Source organism: Lampetra planeri, chromosome 9, assembly GCF_965212315.1.
Source record: "Lampetra planeri chromosome 9, kcLamPlan1.2.h2, whole genome shotgun sequence".
Lineage (NCBI taxonomy): Eukaryota > Metazoa > Chordata > Hyperoartia > Petromyzontiformes > Petromyzontidae > Lampetra > Lampetra planeri.
The window spans coordinates 5865122-5878648 of NC_136115.1; the positions used below are offsets into that span (position 1 = coordinate 5865122).

General features: G+C 41.7%; 1 protein-coding gene across 1 annotated transcript in view; it reads right to left on the reverse strand.

Moving 5' to 3' along the window:
* The window catches only part of TRAPPC11 (trafficking protein particle complex subunit 11), a 39358-nt gene that overhangs the window by 11134 nt on the left and 14697 nt on the right, over positions 1 to 13527 (reverse strand). Inside the window, exons 10-20 of the mRNA XM_078597490.1 lie at positions 12083 to 12230; positions 11019 to 11112; positions 8333 to 8412; positions 7594 to 7672; positions 6664 to 6718; positions 5269 to 5414; positions 5025 to 5086; positions 4268 to 4400; positions 2891 to 3021; positions 2020 to 2178; positions 42 to 229 (exon numbers count right to left, since the gene is read on the reverse strand). Of these exons, the coding sequence (XP_078453616.1) occupies positions 42 to 229; positions 2020 to 2178; positions 2891 to 3021; positions 4268 to 4400; positions 5025 to 5086; positions 5269 to 5414; positions 6664 to 6718; positions 7594 to 7672; positions 8333 to 8412; positions 11019 to 11112; positions 12083 to 12230 (1275 nt within the window). The remainder of the gene's footprint in view (positions 1 to 41; positions 230 to 2019; positions 2179 to 2890; positions 3022 to 4267; positions 4401 to 5024; positions 5087 to 5268; positions 5415 to 6663; positions 6719 to 7593; positions 7673 to 8332; positions 8413 to 11018; positions 11113 to 12082; positions 12231 to 13527) is intronic.

Here is a 13527-nt window from a genome sequence, read left to right on the forward strand (position 1 = left end):
GAGCGACGACCACAGTTGAGTCCTACGGTGCGGCGACTCACAGTGTGGAGGCCTGCACAGTGATTCCGTCCCAGGCCTGCTCGCCCTCCGCCATGGCGGGCGGGCGCCGGAACGAGCGCAGGACCTGCGTGGCCTCGTGGGCCGAAGCGGCGTCGCCGCCGCCCTTGGCCCAGTGCAGGAGAACTCTGCGCGTGGAATCGCTGCCCAGCACGGCAATCACCGACGTCACCTTTGCAAGGAGACAGCCGCACGGCACTTGTCGTGTAAAATGTCAAAGGCGCAGCCCTGAAACTCCTTGGTCTACGCCACTGCTGGCGGGCGAGCCAAATACCCTCGAGAGGAATCTCTGTCGAGCTACGTTTCCATGCCGGGAAGATAGGGGTGGGGTGCTCACACTTCTCATCACACCTCATCACAATGCAACCGTCTCGCATGTCTCTATTTCTTGTCCGAATCTTCTACGACCTCACCACATGCCTATCGCTTGTTCGCATCTCTCTAGTAGCAACCTACTGTACCTCTCACCTATAGCATATTGCATTTGTCATCTTTCATCTGACTGAATGTATCTCTCATCTCTCATGTATCACTGGGGATTGTATTGTGCTTTTCAATTACGCTATATAACATAGAAAACTCTCCATTACTATTTTAATTTAGGCCTAGCCACAGAACTTGTTAGGTATTTTGCATATGGCCAGATATAAAAAAAATAGCTATTTGGTGCACCCCTAGTTTTATCCACCTTTTATAACCTAATCCTAATCCCCCTGAACTGCAAATCCAGTTTGCTAGGCTTTACACCTAATTATGCACATGAACCTTATGGCGGTCCCCCGGCTCTTGCATAATGTCCGTGATGCAGTCAGTTTTAGTCTGTTGATGGTCGGCGATGCGGCAATCGACTCATCTCGACGAGCTGTACACGATGCACCACTACAGTGCGTACGAGCGTTCAGGGTTTCAGCGCAATCGTCTTCGCTGCGTTTCGACATCACGGAGTAGCACTGATTTCGGATTGACTGGTACCCCAGTCAATATTTAATTGCCTCGACCATTTTATATTATTTGGTACCCCGGGGTACCGCCATAAGGAGCACATGTGCATACGACTATATTCCTCTCATAATTTCCTTGATCATAACAACTTATTTAAAAAACACTGTTTTCACCAACTCCCATAATAAAATTCCATGGTTGATTTGATTTATATTATTATGTAAAACTCCACTTCTTCCCTTATTTCCCAACAGAGCAGTTAAAAATATTATATAAGCAAGACTTGTTACGCAATGGCTGCACTGTGATCATTAAAAGCAAAAATTATACGTTGCTCCCCTCCAGACCATGTTATCTGTAAGCTAATTCCAATTACGATGATGGTAAGAACTCACTTAATGCTTCTTTAGAATTAAGTTAAGCAGAGCAAGCACAGCATGCACTAAGCTCTTACTAAAAGCAGTGAAACTCTGTGTGACATTACATTATAAAATGTTTTTTAAAGTATGCTCTAAAGGTCGTCATGGCCCGATTATGGAAAATTCACTCATCGTAAATCAAGAGGAAATTTGAGATGGCACATGCAATCAAGTGGTTGTATCGTAATGACTAAAGATTAATATTTTGGCTGATTAACACCTTGCACCATTATTATTATTATTGATTCATCCTGCAGATCGGGTGGACAAAACTAGACAACTGGCAGAGGCAGCTGAAACAAGGTGTAAGCAGGAGGAAATTAAGTAAATGGGAAATGGAGCATTGGCATTGGAGCACAGTTGGGAGCGAGGAAAAAATGCCAATGTTGAGGACCGAAGATGTTGGTGTCTGCATTGGCAGTCCTTTCATCCAGAAGTAAATGAGAAAAGATCATTAATGACCGGGCTGAATAATTACAGCTCGGCGTGGGACCAGGTGCTTAATGATTGTTAAGCTCGTTCACACGAAAGTAACGGCATAAAAAAAATACGAATAAAAAATTCATGAAATAAAAAAACAGAAGCAATCACATGCGCACACCTCAATCTTCTTCCCCACGTCCTCCGCTTGACCCACGAAGGTGAACACGTGCCGCTTGGTCTTTTCAGGAACGAGGCACATTTCATGGTCGCTCGCTGGCAGTTCCATTGACCAGGAGACAGAGCTCGTGTCAGTCAGTGTGCAGAACTCATTGTAGGCCTGCAACAACAAAACAGCCGCTAACACGCCACTACCTGCCAATGCGCACACACACATATAAGCCAGCTCTGTCGGTGGTTGTTTGCAGCAAAATGGCACGTGCTGCATGAGAGCCTCTTTCTCAAACAACCTTCTCACTGCTGTAAAATCAAGTGCAAATAGCCTTGAATGTTACGAGTGCTTTGAAGTTTGGGTAAAGTCAGTCGAATGTGATTTTGCAGCAAGCAATATATCCCACTTCATATTATTACTGATGGAGATAGTTCTTATTCACAAACAAAATTTTGTTGTTTTAAATGTAGTCTATATGGCAGAGTTATTTTTTACTCTTCATTAACTAATATAAAAAGGTAGGTAGTGTAATCACTAGAGCTAGTCATGTATATACGCACACAATTTGCATGACCAGTGTTGCAGTGTTTAGCTCATTTGCACTGCGAGCCTGGTAACTTTCATTAAATTCCTGGCCTCAGAGAACATCAGTGCTGAATGATACCGCAACCAATCCTGGCAGACGCCCCCTTTCACCAATCCGCAATGACCAGCATGAAGTATTTTTAAACAACCCCAGTTACTGACAGGGAATGGATTAAAATAGGGCTGTGGCTGTAACGTCAACATTAATGGCCGGACATCAAGGTTTGCGATGCTGGCATTTTTTAACCGTCTACCCCATTAGGAGTTTTAGCCGCAGCTCAGCGAAGTAACTCACTGGGTTGTTGAAGGTGAGAGAGAGCGAGGAGTAGCGCACAGGGAAGGGGCAGCTGGCCCTCAGGTACACGTGCAGCTCCACGAGAGAGTCCACGGGAAAGCTGTTCGCAGTCAGTACCGCCTTGCATTCCACTGCAAAACACACAGACACAGAGATCACGCCTTAACAGACTGTAGGAGCAAGTCGTGTTTGCGAGCACTTATGAAAGCTGGCACAGCACACAAGCGGTTGGGTGGCTAGCACAACGCCAGGCCACCTTCGTCTCCCCAGTGGCGATGTTTATACACCCCACCAGGTACTCAATTGAGTCCGAGTCGACCTAGGGGAGGCCCATGATTGGTTCAGAAAATTGTCACTGGTGTTGGCCGTGAGCGGTAATCTATCTCGGGTAGCCGGGTTCGTAGTGCAGCACGCTAACCGCTGCCCTACCGCACACACACACAAAGCAAATGCTGGCACAAATTTGCAGGAGGGCCAATTTAATTTCGTTTTGCAAAGCATCACAGTTTAGTGAAAATGTTTACTGGATGGGACATGTATCATCAAGTTTTTTTAAAGCACAATTTGTTCCAGCAAAGTGAGAACTCATTAAATTGGCCAAGCATTTTGAATTATTTCACAATGCTTCCATTGTAACCAATGTTAAATATGATTCGCAACCGTTAGTGACCAAGTTAGAGCAATTTTTAGTCAACAAATATTCCCATAAATATTGTTAAAAAAGTTGTAGGAAATTTGATAATATACTGCATATATGTATACATGTATAGGTTACAGCCCTTTTGACAATCCACTGGTGGATGAGGGCCTCCCCACGCCACTGGTCATGGGAAATATTTCACCTCACTTCACCCGTGGCCAGTGCGGGTGGGTGAAGACGGGCAGCATACAAGCGGGAACAAAGAAGCACGGGACAAGCCATTTATTTTGCTGCACTGCCCACCACGTAGCACACCCCACACGGCCGCCTCTTACAACCTGGCGCACATGGTAGTTGCCCCTGTTGATCTTCATATATATATACACACACAAGACAAATATCTTTAACAGACTGTTGAGCAAAGTGCTGTTAGAAAGCACCTATGAAGGTCGGCACAGTACACAAGGGGGTGGGAGGCCAGAACAAAATCTGGCCGCCTTTGTCTACCCAGTGACGATGTTTATACACACGCACCAGGTACTCATTTGAGACTGCCTACCTAGGGGAGGAGGCCCAGGACCAGGTTCAGATAATCGTCACAGGTGTTGGTCGTGAGCGGGAATTGAACTCGGGTCGTCGGGCTTGTATCGCAGCGCACTAACTGCTACACTACCGCTCCCCACACATATAAACATAAAATGTGGAGCACGATAATGTTGGTCTGCAGCTGGACATACCGAAGGGCACATAGCTCTGGGCATCAACAGTGAAGTAGTTGTTTCCTTTAAGGGACATTCGATCTTCCCATAGCTTCTGAGCAGCTCTCACAGACTCGGCAATGCAACCAGGCTCTGGGTCTGGGGATCCGTTCTGAAAAAATGATAATGCAAAGTAAAAAAAATATATAATACATCATAATATTCTTGGTTCTTTTGGTAAAGTCACGTAGATAGAAAACAAAAATCTAAAGTAAAAGCAAAAAAGCCACCACGTTTCGATCGCAACACAAGTGGTCTTCTTCTCCACCTGAAGAAGACCGCTTGTGTTGCGATCGAAACGTCGAGGGTTTTTTGCTTTTAATTTAGATTTTTGTTTTCTATATACGTCACTTTACCGAAAGAACAAAGAATATGAATTCCTACAGTCACGAAAGTTTTAAGTCTAAATACATCATAATATTTTTACAGGTAGGCGTTATGTGATTACACGGTCAATTACTAGTTGAACAACACACCAGACCTAATACAATTAGTCAAGATAAACCGCAGGGTTATCGTTCACACCTGACCACCCACCATCTTACGTTGGATACAAAGCAGGCACAAGAATGTAATGGAAATTCATGAAAATACACGCAGCACCGTCATGAACACATGTTAAATGCAGAAGTGAAAAGCAAGATGCCCATAATTTTAGGTTGAGAAAAAAAGTGTACAAATAATAGAATCGCGTCTCCATTGCATGTGCACGCGTGCTTTCAAATGAATAACGTACCATAAGAACTTTCATTAGATTTCTCTGAATAGAAGCCTTCTTTTCATGGCTCAATGTTGATGCTGAAATAAAATACAAATATACAATTATAAAGCCTTACCAATCTAATACCATTGCAACATATGCCATCTTTATAAGACACCTCGCATATGTTTAATAAAAACACGAACGTTTGTGGCAGCACAGGGTGCTTGCACAAAACTTAGTGGACGTGCGCAGGTCGTGAAGTTTCGCGATTCCTCACCTCGGCCTAGCAGCTCAAGACAGAAGGTGATGTACTCCAGGTTCTGGCCCATGAGGTAGGCGCACTTAAGCGCTGTGGAGAGGATGGAGGTCAGCAGGCTCCACCAGCGCTCGCTCCGATACTCCCACAGCACGTAGCTGAGCAGGCTGAACCAGGCGACATGTGCGCGAGAACGATTTTACCGACCCCCATCTTTCACAGAATCATCATCTTTCGATTTAAAGCTTTCGTGACTGCAGGGATTCGTCTTCTTGGTTCTTTCGGTAAAGTCACGTAGAAGGGAAATAATAAAATAATAAAAATAAAACATTATAAAATTATTCTCACGACGTTTCGGCCACAACGCAAGCAGCCGTCCTCAGGTGAAGTACAGGACGGCTGCTTGCGTTGTGGCCGAAACGTCGTGGGAATTATTTTATTATGTTTTATTTGTATTATTTTATTATTTCCCTTCTACGTGACTTTACCGAAAGAACCAAGAAGAAGAATCATCATCGTCGTAAGCGATCTCTGACACCAGAAGGCTAGATGTCTACTGGTTCGCCCTCCTCCAGTGACAATTGGGGCCTTGCGATCTTATGAAATAATGGATTATGTTTGTGTCGTATTTACCATCTTCATTGCATTTCATTTTTTCCCCCCGTCTAGTTTTTACAGCGTTGTTCACTGCATTAGCCGAAAGATAACATTAGTATACGATTCGCATACAAATTGCACAAATCGTGCGAAATAATATTCTTTACGGCAATATTCAATGCACATATAGTTGAGCTTAAAAACTTATTTTAATAGATGAAACGGATCCATTGTTAGATGCCTACCAAACCATTTAGTCGATATAAAATCCCCTTTCCAAAAAGGACCGCTGACATTAGAAATGCAATAGGAATTGTGACGCATACACACGCACGATTATTCGCAGGCATTTATGAATTTTGCAGACAATATGCAATTGTAAAATGCTAATTATAATTATCAGTGTTTGAAAACTACTATAATTCACCAGTTTACTGAATTTCGCATGCATTAAAGAATAATACCTATTTGCATATGTAATTGAGTAAAACATTTGGACTAAAAATAACAAAAGTTACGACTGTTATTAGTGTTGAAATAATTCAGGTTTATACAAGAAGTAATGTATTCTCTGTTAATAAATACAGTTAATATAAAGAGCAAATGCATAAAAAAGTTCACAGGCATTCCACCGATTCATTAAAAAAGTAATTTCCAATGTGACAAGGGTTATACATTTCTAATTATTTGCTGCTCTGCCGAATGGGATCAAATGCCAACATTAAATACAAGTGACTGGGGTACAATGCACAAAAGCTAGATGAATAATGGCTGTTATCTGCAAGGCTAATTCCCTTTGGACTGCATATTACAACTTACGTGAGGGATTTCTTGTAATCCCTTGCACAGTAGTATTCCTCACCCATCTGTACCACTGCAAAACAGCATAAGAAGAATTTGTGCTGAAGCTCAACACACATTAATGCAACCTGCACTGCTGCAGATCTGTACCCGTGTGCATGTGCACGTGTACAGTCTTTGCCAATCCACTTTTGGTTGAGGGCCTCCCCACACCACACAGGTCATAGGGCTTAGTTGACCATGCTTAACCATGCTTGTCAGTGTGGGTTAGTAAAGGCAGGGGGGAATACACATTGGACCCTAGAATACTGGATTGTGCAGCACTGCCTTCTGCTGCCCACAACTCTGGCCTGCAGCCAGTAATTTCTTATTATTGGAGGTCTCCATTTAAAGCTTTCGTGACTGCAGGGATTCATCTTCTTGGTTCTTTCGGTAAAGTCACGTAGAAGGGAAATAATAAAATAATAAAAATAAAACATAATTCTCACGACGTTTCGGCCACAACGCAAGCAGCCGTCCTCAGGTGAAGAACAGGTCTGTCGGAAAGACAGCGTCCGACAGACCTGTTCTTCACCTGAGGACGGCTGCTTGCGTTGTGGCCGAAACGTCGTGAGAATTATTTTATTATGTTTTATCTTTATTATTTTATTATTTCCCTTCTACGTGACTTTACCAAAAGAACCAAGAAGATTGGAGGTCTCCATTTAAAGCACTATATTGGCTCAACCAAGCTTAGCTTCCAAGATCTGATGAGGCATTCCATAAAATGTGGTCTGAGACCAATGTGACCTTTATTTTACTCTGATTGACCTATTGCGAGGGGTCAAAGTCATTCAAAGTACAAATGTAAGGTTAAGACCGTGCAGATGAACTGAACACGGGACATCACACCATACATTATTTTTAATGTTGAACACTGGAATATACCATCAAAGACGATCGACTTACTGAGGTAGCTTTTCATACGAGGGCACTTATATTTCTTGAATTGTGCCACTGCACTGCTCAGCAGAGGGATGATAAGGCCCTGCATGGAGATAGGGCACCTCGATTAACAAAATTTTACATGAAAATAATTTATTTATTGCATTGCAATATAGTATTTACTTTTGGAGGTACAATATTTCATATTCAAATCTGGATTTCAAACGAGGGATGTTGTTGCCATCCAATTATCATAAATAGAATACATTTTAAAATAACATGTTTAATAGGAGTTAAATAATACCGGTCTAAGTCATGAAATTACCTAAAAGGAATCAAGACATTGTAATTGGAACACCATATCCGAGTCTTCCCTGAGAGACTTATAGTTCAACTGGGCTCTGCTATCTATACCCTACTTATTTAGATAACCTATTTTGGTTTATCAACTCAAGAAAAATCTCTCAACTATGTCATATATATATATAAAAACAGTCTCTATATATGTATAACATAAAAATCCACAGCCCTTTGTCAATCTACTCCTAGATGGGGATTGTTTGACCAGACATCAAACATGGTAAACAGGGATGAAGACTCCAATACTGGTTTACAGTATCACTCGCGGCGGTTGTTAACCGTGGCTGGAAATCTAACAGTTCAACAGGTTCGCAGCGCAGTACATTAACCCACTGCACTACTCACCAATCCCAACTATATAGCCTGCGCTATTGCAAGCATGCAGTGGACGGAGAAAACTCACGCTGTGGTCCACTTTCTTCTCTCTGAGCTGAAGAGCCAGGATGCCTTCACGCTCGCGCGCTGCGTCTGGAGGGTCAATGCCTATGGGACAGATGATCAAAGTGTGTCACGCGGTGTCCCCTCCTCTGGCCCCAATCATAGATTCATGAATATACAAGGAAAAGGTCAGACGTGAGTCACTTCCAGACATGTACTGTGCAGCTATCTCATGTTGGCAGGTAGGACTAATTTGTTAAAAGGTGAAGGCAAGGGCAAGTCACATGTCCCCTCCACTCCACTTAAGGCTGTGTAACAATACTCCCAGACCCCCATAAACGTTTTAAAAAACATGAATTTGCTTGAGAAAATAGAACAGTCAAAGTGTTCTCATGAGCCTTGGGCAGTGCTTATTGATGCTGGTCATCGGCCTATTCCAGCAGTAGGATTTACACATTACTACAGCATGGAGTAGTCTATCCATAAGACAGCAACTGATGACTTACCACACAGGGATACTGTATGTCGACCTCGAAAGGAAAATTGGCTACGTCAAACTATGTACTGGTACCTACATTCAAAACCTTACGATTGTGAATTGAACACACTGCCACAAATTCAGCTACATGGTGGGATTTCAAGCCAAGGTGTCACTGTGTGGTTCAACAAAATACAAACATTACAAAAATAAAATATACGTGAGAAACACACATTGATCTTCCCATGAAAAAAAATTAAGACCAACAAAGCAAGCGTCCTATAATCAAGGTAACTCATACAAGAGGGAATTCGTTCTCCAGAACCAGCATGGTTTGTAAATTTATCGAGGTTTATTGTTGTGGATAAATAGTCCATCTGTTTCTACGGTCAATATATAGTTTCTCAAAGACAAGCAGAATGAGGAGTGTTTTAATTTGATCAGCACCATACAGTCCCGTGGAGATTGTGTAGTTGTCACATTACCATTTTATTTAAGCAACTGCAAAATTAAATCAATAGCTTGTTATTAAAGTGTGAGCTCTACAATGTTCAAAGGAACACGCGTAAAAGTAAATAATCAGAATAAAATATCACATACTAAGCTACTTCTGCCAAACAATAAAATGTGTATGCAGCTTGCCTGTGTGAAGGATGAATGTGTCATCTTTCTTATACAATTAATTGAAATCCATTGAGCAATTTAACACAATCAAAACTGTGGCAATTTTTCCAATAAAATCTCAGACTAATTGTGAGAAGCTTTGTTAATATTTCAATTACATTTTTGAAGACATCGAGTGACAAATTATTTACTCTAAATGTGTAATGACATAAATGGTGTCACTGTGTAGCGACAGTACCGAGTGAAGAGTGGTACTGTACACGTGGTGCTGCTCTATGGCACCAGAGTGAGCATGGCACGGAATGGCTCACTAGAGGGCAGAGTCCGGGTCTCACTGAGGTCAGGTCAGGACATGATATCCTGGGTGAACCCGAGAGGGCACATGACTGGACAAGGGGACCCGCAGATGGGGGTGAGGGCCACGTGATGTGGACCCAGGGTCCCTCCCGAAGGATCTGGAAGGGGGCGTGGCCAAGGGCGGAGCCGGCCACGCCGGAGCAGTTATAAGCCAAGTCCCAGGAGGGAGCGGGGCTGTTCTGCTGGGTCAACTCTGGGAATGAAGCCGCCATCTACGATCCTCGGTCTCTGGTCTCTGCTAGTGGACGAGGCAGCGTGTTGAGCTGTCCTGGTCCGGTAATAGAGTATACCCCGTGTGTTAGCCAAGTTAGGAGCGGTGGTTACAACCCTATGTTGTTATCCTGTTAACGTTCAGAGTAACCTGTTGTGTTAGTTAATAAACGCATTGCCGCCAGTTCTTGCGTGCGCCTAAATCGAACCCACTACAAATGCATAAAGCCCTATAGTATGTTTGTATGTTGAACTTCTTTCGCATCGTGCATAGTCAACCATGCTGCAGTAGTGACAAGAAAAACTACTTTGAAGTTATGGAAAAGTTAAACAAGACGGGTGGATGATTTTAAAACATAAATTGTCTAGGTGTCCCAAACCTTTGGAGTATGTAATCACATGTAACACCGCTAAATCGTTTACATATGTAACACCTAGACACAAATGACAACCACATGTTTGCTTTATGATCATGCTCTTAATGATCAATAACACTATTAATTAATACAAGCTTAAAATATATTTGAAGATAATGCGTCAGTATGAGTTTTCTGTAATTATTTGAGGAAACCCTGTAACTTTTCAGAATGTATATATGTATGAAATGAATATTTCTCGGATATCTTCAAAGGATCATAAACTTACATTTGAAGTATTATTCAGTGTTTCTGTTATTCAGCAAAGAGTCACACTAACAAGGTAGGGGGAAATATTGACTCAGAAAAGCAGAGCTGGGATTAGTATATTTGGTTGATTTAGAGATGAACATTTAATCAACTAGCTATTTTGTAAACGATTACTCAGGCCCCTTCTATAAGCCACACTTAGCATGACGCAGCTACTCATAACTGATGCCATCAAGCACCACTAATCACCTCGCAACTGGCTGCAGACATGGGAACAGAGGTGAAGCTTTCTCCCACCAAGGTTCCAGTTATCCGATGAGTCGAATAATAAAAAGAGTAATCAATTACTTAAATAATTGTATAACCCAGCTGTACATAAAAGTAAATCTCTACTCTATTCAAGTATAAAACCTTACTCTGCTGCCCCTGTCTCCATGGTCGCTGGCCGTAGTAATCCAGTTGTCCACTAGATGTCTCCAATGGGTCAGGGCTGGGGTATGCCAAAGTGGTCTGTGACAGCAAAACAATGCAACATGAAGAACTAAAATGTGTCTTATCTGAGACGAACATTATATTAGCCTTTTAATTAAAAAAGGCACACACCGTTAAGCATCAACATTTTACACCAAGTGCTCATTGACTAACTCATGTGCGAAGTCTAGGCATGCTCGCTTTTTTCCCCAACTAATTCAACCATTATCATCATATACCATCAATTTACAAAAAGGATTACGCAGTACTGCAGTAAGAATGTATGTTGTATACATACCCTGCGCTTAATGCCTGCTGTATAAAAATTATTACTGTGAGTTCAAGGAATACGACTATGGACATTAGAGCACATTGAACATGCTGACCCTTCCAAAGAGACCACAAACAAAACAAATTATGCTAGCCGAATGTCCACCATACACACACACACCAAGATTGATTTAAATGTCAAAATGTAACTTTTTTAACAAACTATAGTTTGTAAACAATTACCCTCCGAACAGGTTTTCCTTCACCAATAACATAATCAATTACTACCAATTATATATTTGTTCACTTGAATAAAACACTAATTTTATTAAGAGTTATAAATATGAAAGAAAATAATTCAAGCAGCCACTGTCATTATCATGTCCGTAAATTAATCCAGTTACATAACAATCCTACAAGAACAATCATCAACTGGTTTTACATATTTGAGTCACAATCCTTGAGCAATAAAAGCACACCTGTAGATAGCTATTAAGCATGCTGTGCCACAAACTAAAAAAACCGTGCAATCATAAAAAAAACACCTGAATCGAATTGCCTTAATGGGTAGCTCAAACAACGGAAAAAGCTAACGTGCATAACGCATGCTCGATAAATGTTAAAACACTTATAAAGAGACATTTGAAAATGTTGATAAACATGCAGGCATGCAGCCCACACAATCTCTGGGCACACTGGCAGATGGGCAATGTTCCTGGGAGCCCGTGTTGGGTAGTACCGCATGGTTGCAGAGCACAGCTGCGAGATTCTTTCTCTCCAGGGCATGATAGGCTGCTTGCTGGTAGTAAAAACCAGGGTGCTGGGTCTGTATGGCTGTGAGGCCCAGCTTGATGGCTTCATCAAAGAGATCTCCGAACACTGAAAACCTGCAAGGCGAGACAGTGTTTTTTTCACACCTAACTAGCTACTTATGATTCCTTACATTCTAATAATGGTAAAGGAACATTCACGTTGAGAACATTGTTGCACAAAAGCTTGCACATTCGGAGGAGTTGGGAGCAAATGGAAAGAGTTCACTTAGAAACAATTTAAAATATATTAAATGTTGTGGAATAAGTTTGTTACTTATATAAGGCACACAATGATCTACTCGCGTCAAAGAGGAATAGATTTAGAATATCTAGAGAAATACACTAACAATGTAACCACACCACCCTATTTATTGGAGTAGGCACTTTACATGAACATCGGGCTCAAAAGCGTTCAACCTTAATATCAGAAGAGTAGCTCAACTAATGTTCACATCGTGATCTGTCACAGGTACAGCTTATAAAGTGCGACAAAATACAGATACTTTCTCATGTATCGTGTCTTTTTCCCAAATACATTGTGCCACTCATGTTATGTCAAGAGGCGAAGAATCCATTCGGAACCATGCATGTTGGAGAATATTCCACGGAGGAAGATATTGCGAAATTACTGTGATCCCTAACGCCATCATCATCTGAATAGCGGCATGCCTTCCAAAACACCGTGGTTTTTGCTAAATAGGGTAAAAAAATATATTAACGCATTGTTTTTTTGTGCACTCATTGGTAACTGTGCTGAGACCAATTGGTTCTCAACGGTGCCAGCTCTGGTCTTACTCTTGAGCCATTGGGCCACTTCTCGACAAATAGATCCAACACTAATGCTATTCGTATATTTATTGTTCAAACCTGAAGCACGCAACAGAGAGGAATCACATTTTCATTCCGGTTAATGTTCTTCGTGTACATGAGGTTATTTGTTTTCAAATTTGCCAAATGGCTACTGTAGCACAGGAGCACTAGCAGGAGCAGCAGTAAGAATACTACAAAAATCCTGACACATTCTGCACAATTTTCTGTTTTCCATTGCTAGATAAGTTCCAAACAATTGAAATATATAAGAAAAAAAGTCATTACCCTTTCCGGCAATAACCCAGGCGTTAAAATGTTCAAACACTAAATAGACACCTATTTCAAGGCATAAAGCCTGCATTAACCACACATACTTACGGCAAAACATCCAAACGTGCTTGGATAATATATGCATTGTCTTTGAAATTGATTAGCCAACACCAATAGGTCCCATAGATATAACTTTTCATTCAGAGCTATTAATGCTCTTGTATTTGCAAAGTCTTTTTACGGTTTGCCTTTTGGCATTCCGTGGTCTAACACTGGTGTAATATGTAGTCTA